Consider the following 14292-nt stretch of genomic DNA (forward strand, 5'->3'; position numbering starts at 1 on the left):
TTTAAACTGTTCTGTCCATTGATTTTCAAATGTCTCCTTTGTCAGCAGTAACTCGATTAGGGTGCGAGAATGTGCTATCACTGGGTTTGCGTTGTTTTAGGATTGTCCAGTTTTTCGGCCCATGATTTCCATTGTGCTTGATTGGGTAATTCGATTATCTCTGAGGGGGTGAATAACCTGGGGTCCTTAATACACGAATTTGCTTCAGACGTTGGCCCCACCTCCTGTATTTGGTAACTCTTTTTCGCAGCCAAAATGTTGTAGAATCTTAAAATTGATATGCTCCTTCCCAGAGATGTTTAGGGGATCTCAGGCTTCTGTAATTTAGGTCCATTTTGAATTCCCTTTCCCATGAGTCCAAACACTGGGGGCGGGTCTCCATGAATGCATCCCCTTTTATCCCCCACAGGCTTCATCTGCCCCTTTAAACTCATTTTAAATGCCAAGAAAGGGATTCTTCTCCTCTGTAGGGGAAAGGTACCTGGAATCTTTGCGAGATATTGGTAAATTCTACAGGATCGAGGGTCTAGTGAGAAGGAGGAACTGAAGGAAATCCTTATTAGGCGGGAAATTGTGTTGGGGAAATTGACGGGATTGAAGGCCGATAAATCCCCGGGGCCTGATAGTCTGCATCCCAGAGTACTTAAGGAAGTGGCCCTAGAAATAGTGGATGTATTGGTGATCATTTTCCAACAGTCTATCAACTCTGGATCAGTTCCTCTGGACTGGAGGGTAGCTAATGTAACACCACTTTTTAAAAAAGGAGGGAGAGAGAAAATGGGTAATTATAGACTGGTCAGCCTGACATCGGTTGTGGGAAAAATGTTGGAATCAATCATTAAGGATGAAATAGCAGCACATTTGGAAAGCAGTGATGGGATCGGTTCAAGTCAGTATGGATTTATGAAAGGGAAATCATGCTTGACAAATCTTCTATAATTTTTTGAGGATGTAACTAGTAGAGTGGACAAGGGAGAACCAGTGGATGTGGTGTATTTGGACTTTCAAAAGGCTTTTGACAAGGTCCCACACAAGGGATTGGTGTGCAAAATTAAAGCACATGGTATTGGGGGTAATGTACTGCCGTGGATAGAGAACTGGTTGGCAGACAGGAAGCAGAGAGTCGGGATAAACGGGTCCTTTTCAGAATGGCAGGCAGTAACTAGTGGGGTACCGCAGGGCTCAGTGCTGGGACCCCAGCTATTTACAATATACATTAATGATTTGGATGAGGGAATTGAGTGTAATATCTCCAAGTTTGCATTTGACACTAAGCTGGGTGGCGGTGTGAGCTGTGAGGAGGATGCTAAGAGGCTGCAGGGTGACTTGGACAAGTTAGGTGAGTGGGCAAACGCATGGCAGATGCAGTAAAATGTAGATAAATGTGAGGTTATCCACTTTGGTGGCAAAAACACGAAGGCAGAATATTATCTGAATGGTGGCAGATTAGGAAAAGGGGAGGTGCAACAAGACCTGGGTGTCATGGTACATCAGTCATTGAAGGTTGGCATGCAGGTACAGCAGGTGGTGAAGAAGGCAAATGGCATGTTGGTCTTCATAGTGAGAGGATTTGAGTACAGGAGCAGGGAGGTCTTACTGCAGTTGTACAGGGCCTTGGTGAGGCCACACCTGGAATATTGTGTACAGTTTTGGTCTCCTAATCTGAGGAAGGACATTCTTGCTATTGAGGGAGTGCAGCGAAGGTTCACCAGACTGATTCCAGAGATGGCAGGACTGACATATGAGGAGAGACTGGATCGACTGGGCCTTTATTCACTGGAGTTCAGAAGGATGAGAAGGGATCTCATAGAAATATATAAAATTCTGATGGGACTGGACAGGTTAGATGCAGGAAGAATGTTCCCGATGTTGGGGAAGTCCAGAACCAGGGGACATAATCTAAGGATAAGAGGTAAGCCATTTAGGACCCAGATGAAGAGAAACTTCTTCACTCAGAGAATTGTGAATTCTCTACCACAGAGAGTTGTTGGGGCCAGTTCGTTGGATATATTCAAGAGGGAGTTAGATGTGGCCCTTACGGCTAAAGGGATCAGGGGGTATGGAGAGAAAGCAGGAATGGGGTACTGAGGGAATGATCAGCCATGATCTTATTGAATGGTGGTGCAGGCTCGAAGGGCCGAATGGCCTACTCCTGCACCTATTTTCTATGTTTCTATGCCGCGTTTCCCGCGTTACAATAACTCTGCACTTCAAGTAACAAGGACTTAATTAGCTGTAAAGCGCTTTGTGGGACTTCCTGAGGAAGTGAGAGAGGCTGCAATAAATCTTACAAACCCCGCGCACAATCTTATCTCATCAGCGCCCCGGGTAAAGATAAATTTAGGCAGAGCTCGGGAAACTTTAGCAGAGCGTAAGAGGAAGGCAGTTTGTCTCCACAGCGATTCTGAGAGCTGTTGGTGGAAGTGGACAGGTTTGCAATCGTACCTGTGTCTCAACATCTTGACTGTTCCGGAACAACTCTGAGTGCAATTTCTTGTTTCTGGGCAGTGGTCAGATCGGTGATAAGCTTTGGCACCAGCGACCAGTCATCTGCCTGTGTGTGTGTGTGTCGGACGGACCTGATTAGGGGCTGCGTTTGGAGGTGTTCAGTGCTCCGTCCCGGGAGGGAGGGAACTGCTGCGATATAACGGGGGATGGACAGGGGGCGGGGGGCTGGGGGGCAGTGTGGCTGAGGGAGGGGGACTCGAAGCCTGAGTCAAGCGTCTGGCCGAACAATTAAAATAAAAAAGCAGAAGACATGATTGCCTCACGGAAGATTTCGATGGTGTCTTGGGTAAGTTCCTCAAGTTTGTAACTTATTTTTTTTACAGCGGGTGAATCTTAGAAGTGTGGCAAGGTACGGGGGGAGGGGAGGGGAGGGGGGTGCGAGTTCCTTTTTCATTGGGGCTCTGTATCGTTTCCCTCTCTCCCCCCTCCTCCCCCCCGCCCCGGCCTCAGCTCATCCGCTGCTGAAGCCCTCACCCGTGCCCCCGTTACCTCCAGACTTGACTATTCCAACGCACTGCGCTCCTGGCCGGCCTCCCACATTCTACCCCACGTAAACTAGAGGTGATCCAAAACTCGGCTGCCCCCGTGTCCTAACTCGCACCGAGTCCCGCTCACCCATCACCCACTGTGCTCGCTGACCCCGTGTCCGAACTCGCACCGAGTCCCGCTCACCCATCACCCCCTGTGCTCACTGCCCCGTGTCCTAACTCGCACCGAGTCCCACTCACCCATCACCCCCTGTGCTCACTGACCCCGTGTCCTAACTCACACCGAGTCCCGCTCACCCATCACCCCCTGTGCTCACTGCCCCCGTGTCCTAACTCACACCCAGTCCCACTCACCCATCACCCCCTGTGCTCAATGACCCCGTGTCCTAACTCACACCCAGTCCCACTCACCCATCACCCCCTGTGCTCACTGCCCCGTGTCCTAACTCGCACCGAGTCCCACTCACCCATCACCCCCTGTGCTCACTGACCCCGTGTCCTAACTCACACCGAGTCCCGCTCACCCATCACCCCCTGTGCTCACTGCCCCCGTGTCCTAACTCACACCCAGTCCCACTCACCCATCACCCCCTGTGCTCAATGACCTACATTGGCTCTCAGTTAAACAACGCCTCGATTTCAAAATTCTCCTTCCTTATTTAAAAATCCCTCCGTGGTCTCCTCGCCTCCCAATCGCTCCCTCCTCCCTATCTCTGTAACCTCCTCCAGCCCCTACACCCCTCCCTATCTCTGTAACCTCCTCCAGCCCCTACACCCCTCCCTATCTCTGTAACCCCCTCCAGCCCCGACACCCCTCCCTATCTCTGTTACCCCCTCCAGCCCCGACACCCCTCCCGATCTCTGTAACCCCCTCCAGCCCCTACACCCCTTCCTATCTCTGTAACCTCCTCCAGCCCCTACACCCCTCCCTATCTCTGTAACCTCCTCCAGCCCCTACACCCCTCCCTATCTCTGTAACCCCCTCCAGCCCTACACCCCTCCCTATCTCTGTAACCCCATTCAGCCCCTACACCCCTCCCTATCTCTGTAACCTCCTCCAGCCCCCTACACATCTCTGTAACCTCCTCCAGCCCCTACACCCCTCCCTATCTCTGTAACCCCCATTCAGCCCCTCCACCCCTCCCTATCTCTGTAACCCCCTCCAGCCCCTACACCCCTTCCTATCTCTGTAACCTCCTCCAGCCCCTACACCCCTCCCTATCTCTGTAACCCCCTCCAGCCCCTAAACCTCTCCCTATCTCTGTAACCTCCTCCAGCCTCCTGGTGGCCGTGCCTTCAGCTTTACAGCCAATGAAGTACTTTTGGAGTGTGGTCACTGTTGTAATGTGAGAAACGCCAATTTGCGCACAGCAAGCTCCCACACACAGCAATGTGATAATGACCCAGATCATCTGTTTTAGTGATGTTGGTCGAGGGATAAATATTGGCCCCAGGACACCGGGGAGAACTCCCCTGCTCTTCTTCGATGAGTAGCAGCTGTGGGATCTTTTATATCCACCCGAGAGAGCAGACGGGGCCTCGGTTTATCGTCTCCTCCGAAAGACCGTACCTCCGACAGTGCGGCGCTCCCTCAGTATCGCCCCTCCAACAGTGCGGCACTCCCTCAGTACCGCCCCTCCGACAGTGCGGCACTCCCTCAGTACCGCCTCTCCAACAGTGCGGCGCTCCCTCAGCACTGCCCCTCCGACAGTGCGGCGCTCCCTCAGTACCGCCCCTCCGACAGTGCGGCGCTCCCTCAGTACTGCACTGGGAGTGTCAGCCTAGATTTACGTGCTCAAGGCCCTGGAGTGGGACTTGAACCCACAACCTTCTGACTCAGAGGCGCGTGTGCTACCCACTGAGACACAGCTGACATTAAGAGGCTTCTCAAAACTGACCTCCTTGACCAAGCGTTCGGGTCACGTGTCCTAATATCTCCTTATGTGGCTCGGTATCAGATTTTGCTGCGATTTAAGTTCCTGTGAAGCGCCTTTGGTTATTTTACTGTTACAGGTGCTGCATAAATGGAAGTTCTTGTTGTTGTTGCAAGGAGCAGTTTTTGTCATGTTTGGGAAGGTGTCGGTTGAGGTGACAATGCGCGGAATTTACAGCATGGAAGGAGGCCATTTTGGCCCATCGTGTCCGTGCCGGCCGACCAAGAGCTACCCAGCCTAATCCCACTTTCCAGCTCTCAGTCCGTAGCCCTGCAGGTTACGGCACTTCAAGTGCACATCCAAATGTGGTGAGGGTTTCTGCCTCTACCACCCTTTCAGGCCGTGAGTTCCGCCCCAGACCCCCAACACCCTCTGGGTGAAGACATTTCCCCTCAAATCCCCTCTAAACCTCCCCCCAATTACTTTCAATCTGTGCCCCCTGGTTGTTGACCCCTCTGCCAAGAGAAACAGGTCCTTCCTATCCACTCTATCCAGGCCCGTCATCATTTTATACACCTCAATCAGGTCTCCCCTCAGCCTCCTCTGTTCCAAAGTAAACAGACCCCAGCCTATCCAATCTTTCCTCATCGCTAAAATTCTCCAGTCCAGGCAACATCCTGGTAAATCTCCTCTGTACCCTCTCCAGTGCAACATCCTGGTAAATCTCTACTGTACCCTCTCCAGTGCAACATCCTGGTAAATCTCCTCTGTACCCTCTCCAGTGCATCATCCTGGTAAATCTCCTCTGTACCCTCTCCAGTGCAACATCCTGGTAAATCTCCTCTGTACCCTCTCCAGTGCAACATCCTGGTAAATCTCCTCTGTACCCTCTCCAGTGCAACATCCTGGTAAATCTCCTCTGCACCCTCTCCAGTGCAACATCTTGGTAAATCTCCTCTGTACCCTCTCCAGTGCGACATCCTGGTAAATCTCCTCTGCACCCTCTCCAGTGCAACATCCTGGTAAATCTCCTCTGCACCCTCTCCAGTGCAACATCTTGGTAAATCTCCTCTGTACCCTCTCCAGTGCGACATCCTGGTAAATCTCCTCTGCACCCTCTCCAGTGCAACATCCTGGTAAATCTCCTCTGCACCCTCTCCAGTGCAACATCTTGGTAAATCTCCTCTGTACCCTCTCCAGTGCAACATCCCGGTAAATCTCCTCTGCACCCTCTCCAGTGCAACATCCTGGTAAATCTCCTCTGTACCCTCTCCAGTGCAACATCCTGGTAAATCTCCTCTGCACCCTCTCCAGTGCAACATCCTGGTAAATCTCCTCTGTACCCTCTCCAGTGCAACATCCTGGTAAATCTCCTCTGTACCCTCTCCAGTGCAACATCCTGGTAAATCTCCTCTGTACCCTCTCCAGTGCAACATCCTGGTAAATCTCCTCTGCACCCTCTCCAGTGCAACATCCTGGTAAATCTCCTCTGTACCCTCTCCAGTGCAATCACATCCTTCCTGTAATGTGGTGACCAGAACTGCACGCAGTACTCCAGCTGTGGTCTAACCAGAGTATTACACAGTTCAAGCATAACCTCCCTGCTCTTGTATTCCATGCCTCGGCCAATAAAGGCAAGTATTCCGTGTGCCTTCTTAACCACATTATCTACCTGGCCTGCTACCTTCAGGGATCTGTGGACCTGCACTCCAAGGTCCCTTTTTTCCTCTGCACTTCTCAGTGTCCTACCATTTAATGTGTATTCCCTTGCCTTGTTAACCCTCCCCAAATGCATTACCTCACACTTCTCCGGATTGAATTCCATTTGCCACTGTTCTGCCCACCTGACCAGTAGATCTCGTGCAATCATTTCTGTCCTGGATGTTGGTCAGGACATGAGAATACCTCCCTACCCTTCCTGCCTTGGAGGTCTATAACACTCCCACATGAGCGGCATCAGTTTAAAGTCTGACAAGTCGGGCAGCAGTGTGCTGGGTCGTTAGCTCATATCTCGGGAATGTACACTTCCAACCCACTACCTCCTGACCTGGAGGTACAGAGATCCTGCATTTATATAGTGACTTTCACCACCTCAGGGAGTGACATTCAGCCGCTTGAGCCTGTTACATTAGGAACAGGAGGAGGCCGTTCAGCCGCTTGAGCCTGTTACATTAGGAACAGGAGGAGGCCGTTCAGCCCCTCGAGCCTGTTACATTACGAACAGGAGGGGGCCATTCAGCCCCTCGAGCCTGTTACATTAGGAACAGGAGGAGGCCGTTCAGCCCCTCGTGCCTGTTACATTAGGAACAGGAGGAGGTCATTCAGTCCCTCGAGCCTGTTACATTAGGAACAGGAGGAGGCCGTTCAGCCCCTCGAGCCTGTTACATTAGGAACAGGAGGAGGTCGTTCAGCCCCTCGAGCCTGTTACATTACGAACAGGAGGGGGCCATTCAGCCCCTCGAGCCTGTTACATTAGGAACAGGAGGAGGCCATTCAGCCCCTCGAGCCTGTTACATTAGGAACAGGAGGAGGCCATTCAGCCCCTCGAGCCTGTTACATTAGGAACAGGAGGAGGCCATTCAGCCCCTCGAGCCTGTTACATTAGGAACAGGAGGGGGCCATTCAGCCTCTCGAGCCTGTTACATTAGGAACAGGAGGAGGCCATTCAGCCCCTCGAGCCTGTTACATTAGGAACAGGAGGAGGCCATTCAGCCCCTCGAGCCTGTTACATTAGGAACAGGAGGAGGCCGTTCAGCCCCTCGAGCCTGTTACATTAGGAACAGGAGGAGGCCGTTCAGCCCCTCGAGCCTGTTACATTAGGAACAGGAGGAGGCCGTTCAGCCCCTCGAGCCTGTTACATTAGGAACAGGAGGAGGCCGTTCAGCCCCTCGAGCCTGTTACATTAGGAACAGGAGGCCATTCAGCCCCTCGAGCCTGTTACATTAGGAACAGGAGGAGGCCGTTCAGCCCTTCGAGCCTGTTACATTAGGAACAGGAGGAGACCATTCAGCCCCTCGAGCCTGTTACATTAGGAACAGGAGGAGACCGTTCAGCCCCTCGAGCCTGTTACATTAGGAACAGGAGGAGGCCATTCAGCCCCTCGAGCCTGTTACATTAGGAACAGGAGGAGGCCTTTCAGCCCCTCGAGCTTGTTACATTAGGAACAGGAGGAGACCATTCAGCCCCTCGAGCCTGTTACATTAGGAACAGGAGGAGACCATTCAGCCCCTCGAGCCTGTTACATTAGGAACAGGAGGAGACCATTCAGCCCCTCGAGCCTGTTACATTAGGAACAGGAGGAGACCATTCAGCTCCTCGAGCCTGTTACATTAGGAACAGGAGGAGGCCGTTCAGCCCCTCGAGCCTCTTACATTAGGAACAGGAGGAGACCATTCAGCCCCTCGAGCCTGTTACATTAGGAACAGGAGGAGGCCCATTCAGCCCCTCGAGCCTGTTACATTAGGAACAGGAGGAGACCATTCAGCCCCTCGAGCCTGTTACATTAGGAACAGGAGGAGGCCATTCAGCCCCTCGAGCCTGTTACATTAGGAACAGGAGGGGGCCATTCAGCCTCTCGAGCCTGTTACATTAGGAACAGGAGGAGGCCGTTCAGCCCCTCGAGCCTGTTACATTAGGAACAGGAGGAGGCCGTTCAGCCCCTCGAGCCTGTTACATTAGGAACAGGAGGAGGCCTTTCAGCCCCTCGAGCTTGTTACATTAGGAACAGGAGGAGACCATTCAGCCCCTCGAGCCTGTTACATTAGGAACAGGAGGAGACCATTCAGCCCCTCGAGCCTGTTACATTAGGAACAGGAGGAGGCCATTCAGCCCCTCGAGCCTGTTACATTAGGAACAGGAGGAGACCATTCAGCCCCTCGAGCCTGTTACATTAGGAACAGGAGGAGGCCGTTCAGCCCCTCGAGCCTCTTACATTAGGAACAGGAGGAGACCATTCAGCCCCTCGAGCCTGTTACATTAGGAACAGGAGGAGGCCCATTCAGCCCCTCGAGCCTGTTACATTAGGAACAGGAGGAGACCATTCAGCCCCTCGAGCCTGTTACATTAGGAACAGGAGGAGGCCATTCAGCCCCTCGAGCCTGTTACATTAGGAACAGGAGGAGGCCATTCAGCCCCTCGAGCCTGTTACATTAGGAACAGGAGGAGGCCATTCAGCTCCTCGAGCCTGTTCGACCATTCAATGAGTTCAGGGGTGATCTGTATTTTAACTCCGTCCACCTCTCTTTGCCCCATATCTTGTTGTACCCCTGTCTAGCCCAAGTGTATCGATATTACATTTTAAATTATAATTGACCCTCAGCACCTACTGCCTTTAGAGGGAGAGAGTTCCGCACGTTTACTGCCCTTTGTGTGAAGCAGTGTTTCCGACCTTCACCCCTGAATGGCCTGGCTCTGATTTTAAGATGATGTCCCCCTTGTCCTAGAAACCCACCCCCCCCCCACACACAGCGGGTAAAGTTTCTCTCGATCGGACTCTGCCAATTCCTGTCAAAATCCTGCATAAACTCAATTAAATCACCCTGAACCCTTTATATCCCAGGGCACGCCAGGCGTGTGTCGTGATGTGGTTCAGTCGGGAGCACCCTCGCCTCAGAGTTCGAAGGTTATGGGTTCAGGTCCCACGAGAGAGACTTGAGCACAACATCCAGCCTGACACTCCAGTGCAGTACTGAGGGAGCGCCGCACTGTCGGAGGGGCAGTACTGAGGGAGCGCCGCACTGTCGGAGGGGCAGTACTGAGGGAGTGCCGTACTGTCGGAGGGGCGGTACTGAGGGAGCGCCGCACTGTCGGAGGGGCGGTACTGAGGGAGCGCCGCACTGTCGGAGGGGCGGTACTGAGGGAGTGCCGCACTGTCGGAGGGGCAGTACTGAGGGAGCGCCGCACTGTCGGAGGGGCGGTACTGAGGGAGTGCCGTACTGTCAGAGGGGCGGTACTGAGGGAGTGCCGCACTGTCGGAGGGGCGGTACTGAGGGAGTGCCGTACTGTCAGAGGGGCGGTACTGAGGGAGCGCCGCACTGTCGGAGGGGTGGTACTGAGGGAGTGCCGCACTGTCGGAAGGGCGGTACTGAGGGAGTGCCGCACTGTCGGAGGGGCAGTACTGAGGGAGCGCCGCACTGTCGGAGGAGCAGTACTGAGGGAGTGCCGCACTGTCGGAAGGGCGGTACTGAGGGAGCGCCGCACTGTCAGAGGGGCGGTACTGAGGGAGTGCCGTACTGTCAGATTTGCAGCCTGTACAGTTGTAGCAGGACTTCTCTGCTTTTATATTCTATCCCCGTTGCAATAAAGGCCAACATTGCATTTGCCTTCCTGATCACTTGCTGTACCTGCAATGCTAACGTTGTGTGTTTCATGCACAAGAACCCCCAGGTCCCTTCGTGCCACAGCATTTTGCAATCATAAGAACATAAGAAATAGGAGCAGGAGTCGGCCATTCGGCCCCTCGAGCCTGCTCCGCCATTTAATACGACCATGGCTGATCCGATCATGGACTCAGCTCCACTTCCCCGCCCGCTCCCCATAACCCTTCACTCCCTTATCGCTCAAAAATCTGTCTATCTCCCGCCTTAAATATATTCAATGTCCCAGCCTCCACAGCTCTCTGGGGCAGAGAATTCCACAGATTTACAACCCTCTGAGAGAAGAAATTCCTCCTCATCTCAGTTTTAAATGGGCGGCCCCTTATTCTAAGACCATGCCCCCTAGTTCTAGTCTCCCCCCATCAGTGGAAACATCCTCTCTGCATCCACCTTGTCAAGCCCCCTCATAATCTTATACGTTTCGATAAGATCACCTCTCATTCTTCTGAACTCCAATGAGTAGAGGCCCAACCTACTCAACCTTTCCTCATAAGTCAACTCCCTCATCTCCGGAATCAACCGAGTGAACCTTCTCTGAACTGCCTCCAAAGCAAGTATATCCTTTCGTAAATACGGAGACCAAAACTGCACGCAGTACTCCAGGTGTGGCCTCACCAATACCCTGTATAACTGGAGCAAGACTTCCCTGCTTTTATACTCCATCCCCTTTGCAATAAAGGCCAAGATACCATTGGCCTTCCTGATCCTCCGCCCCGATCCCTCGCCGCTCATCCGCCCTGATCTCTCGCCGCTCCTCCGCCCCGATCTCTCGCCGCTCCTCCGCCCCGATCTCCCTCCGCCCCGATCTCACTCCAACTGTACCTACATACTAACCTTTTGTGTTTCATGCACAAGTACCCCCAGGTCCCGCTGTACTGCAGCACTTTGCAATCTTTCTCCATTTAAATAATAACTTGCCCTTTGATTTTTTTTTCTGCGAAATTGCATGACCTCACACTTTCCCAACATTATACTCCATCTGCCAAATTTTTCAGTTAGCCTGGCCATGTCCTTTTGCAGATTTTTTGTGTCCTCCTCACACATTGCTTTTCCTCCCATCTTTGTGTCGTCTGCAAACTTGGCTACGTTACACTCAGTCCCTTCTTCCAAGTCGTTAATCTAATCCTTTCTCTCTCCCCCTCCCCCAAGGATGGCGACTGTCCCCTCGAGCCCCTGGAGGGGCAGGTCCGGCCGAGCTCCCCTGTCTACAGCAACCTGACGGAGCTGAGGCTGACCGGCCAGGGCCCTCCGAGCCCCACACAGCCTCCGGCGCAGGTCCTGGACCTCTGGGAGCGACACGTGGACCCCGACAGCGGACGCAACTTCTACTTCAACACCGTCACCAAGGAGAAGACCTGGAAGCCGCCGCGACGGGCCAGGGGCCACCCTGCGTCCAGGGTAAGCGCGTGCATACAGACCGTCCTCCCAACACCCTCCGCTTGGGCACCGTGAGCATCTTACGGCACAGATGTTGGACAAATTTGCTGGAGTTCTTTGTGGATGTAATGAGCAGGGTGGATAAGGGGGGACCAGTAGATGTGGTATATTTGGATTTCCAGAAGGCATTTGACAAGGTGCCACATAAAAGGTTACGGCACAAAATTAAAGTTCACGGGGTTAGGGGTCATATATTAGTAAGGATATCATCATCATCATAGGCAGTCCCTCGAAGCGAGGATGACTTGCTTCCACGCCAAAAAAAGGATGAGTTCACAGGTGTTTCAATGAAGGAGCTAATATTCCGGATCCCGAACTACATCCTGAAGGGTGGAAGATGCCTGTAGGTGGATTGTTTTAACGTGGGGTGACTGTTGTACACCAGCCACCACACGGGGCTTGACAGAGCGAGGTCTCGGTCCAGGGGCAAGGGTTAACCAGGACGACTGGAGACCTGCTCTGCTGCACGGACCCAGTGCGCCCACATATCGCACAGTGTGGGCTGGCCCTCGGCTCTGCTGGGCCCTGTACCCTCATCTGTACACCTCCACCACGATCTCTCGCCGCTCCTCCGCCCCGATCTCTCGCCGCTCCTCCGCCCCGATCTCTCGCCGCTCCTCCGCCCCGATCTCTCGCCGCTCCTCCGCCCCGATCTCTCGCCGCTCCTCCGCCCCGATCTCTCGCCGCTCCTCCGCCCCGATCCCTCGCCGCTCCTCCGCCCCGATCCCTCGCCGCTCCTCCGCCCCGATCTCTCGCCGCTCCTCCGCCCCGATCTCTCGCCGCTCCTCCGCCCCGATCTCTCGCCGCTCCTCCGCCCCGATCTCTCGCCGCTCCTCCGCCCCGATCTCTCGCCGCTCCTCCGCCCGGATCTCTCGATACTCCTCCGCCCCGATCTCTCGCCGCTCCTCCGCCCCGATCTCTCGCCGCTCCTCCGCCCCCGATCTCTCGCCGCTCCTCCGCCCCGATCTCTCGATACTCCTCCACCCCGATCCCTCGCCGCTCCTCCGCCCCGATCTCTCGCCGCTCCTCCGCCCCGATCTCTCGCCGCTCCTCCGCCCCGATCTCTCGATACTCCCCCGCCCCGATCTCTCGCCGTTCCTCCGCCCCGATCCCTCGCCCCTCCTCCACCCCCGATCTCTCTCCGCTCCTCCTCCACCCCCGATCTCTCTCCGCTCCTCCTCCGCCCCGATCTCTCTCCGCTCCTCCGCCCCGATCTCTCTCCGCTCCTCCGCCCCGATCTCTCGCCGCTCCTCCGCCCCGATCTCTCGCCGCTCCTCCGCCCCGATCTCTCGCCGCTCCTCCGCCCCGATCTCTCGCCGCTCCTCCGCCCCGATCTCTCGCCGCTCCTCCGCCCCGATCTCTCGCCGCTCCTCCGCCCCGATCTCTCGCCGCTCCTCCGCCCCGATCTCTCGCCGCTCCTCCGCCCCGATCTCTCGCCGCTCCTCCGCCCCGATCTCTCGCCGCTCCTCCGCCCCGATCTCTCGCCGCTCCTCCGCCCCGATCTCTCGATACTCCCCCGCCCCAATCTCTCGCCGTTCCTCCGCCCCGATCCCTCGCCCCTCCTCCACCCCCGATCTCTCTCCGCTCCTCCTCCGCCCCGATCTCTCTCCGCTCCTCCGCCCCGATCTCTCGCCGCTCCTCCGCCCCGATCTCTCGCCGCTCCTCCGCCCCGATCTCTCGCCGCTCCTCCGCCCCGATCTCTCGCCGCTCCTCCGCCCCGATCTCTCGCCGCTCCTCCGCCCCGATCTCTCGCCGCTCCTCCGCCCCGATCTCTCGCCGCTCCTCCGCCCCCGATCTCTCGCCGCTCCTCCGCCATGATCCCTCGCCGCTCCTCCGCCCCGATCTCTCGCCGCTCCTCCGCCCCGATCTCTCGCCGCTCCTCCGCCCCGATCTCTCGCCGCTCCTCCGCCCCGATCTCTCGCCGCTCCTCCGCCCCGATCTCTCGCCGCTCCTCCGCCCCGATCTCTCGCCGCTCCTCCGCCCCGATCTCTCGCCGCTCCTCCGCCCCCGATCTCTCGATACTCCTCCGCCCCGATCTCTCGCCGCTCCTCCGCCCCGATCTCTCGCCCCTCCTCCGCCCCGATCTCTCGCCGCTGCTCCGCCCCGATCTCTCGCCGCTGCTCCGCCCCGATCTCTCGCCGCTCCTCCGCCCCCCCCGATCTCTCGCCGCTCCTCCGCCCCGATCTCTCGCCGCTCCTCCGCCCCCGATCTCTCGCCGCTCCTCCGCCCCGATCTCTCGCCGCTCCTCCGCCCCGATGTCTCGCCGCTCCTCCGCCCCGATCTCTCGCCGCTCCTCCGCCCCGATCCCTCGCCGCTCCTCCGCCCCGATCTCTCGCCGCTCCTCCGCCCCGATCTCTCGCCGCTCCTCCGCCCCGATCTCTCGCCGCTCCTCCGCCCCGATCTCTCGCCGCTCCTCCGCCCCGATCTCTCGCCGCTCCTCCGCCCCCGATCTCTCGCCGCTCCTCCGCCCCGATCTCTCGCCGCTCCTCCTCCGCCCCGATCTCTCGCCGCTCCTCCGCCCCGATCTCTCGCCGCTCCTCCGCCCCGATCTCTCGATACTCCTCCGCCCCGATCTCTCGCCGCTCCTCCGCCCCGATCTCTCGCCGCTCC

The 14292-nt window shown here is 56.0% G+C and overlaps 1 protein-coding gene across 2 annotated transcripts in view; it reads left to right on the forward strand.

Moving 5' to 3' along the window:
• The window catches only part of arhgap9 (Rho GTPase activating protein 9), a 135924-nt gene that overhangs the window by 29108 nt on the left and 92524 nt on the right, over nucleotides 1-14292 (forward strand). For both annotated transcript variants that reach the window (XM_070869746.1, XM_070869747.1), the window contains exon 4: nucleotides 11395-11643. In XM_070869746.1, coding sequence (XP_070725847.1) covers nucleotides 11395-11643 — 249 coding nt within the window. The remainder of the gene's footprint in view (nucleotides 1-11394; nucleotides 11644-14292) is intronic.

This window comes from Pristiophorus japonicus, chromosome X, assembly GCF_044704955.1.
Source record: "Pristiophorus japonicus isolate sPriJap1 chromosome X, sPriJap1.hap1, whole genome shotgun sequence".
NCBI lineage: Eukaryota > Metazoa > Chordata > Chondrichthyes > Pristiophoridae > Pristiophorus > Pristiophorus japonicus.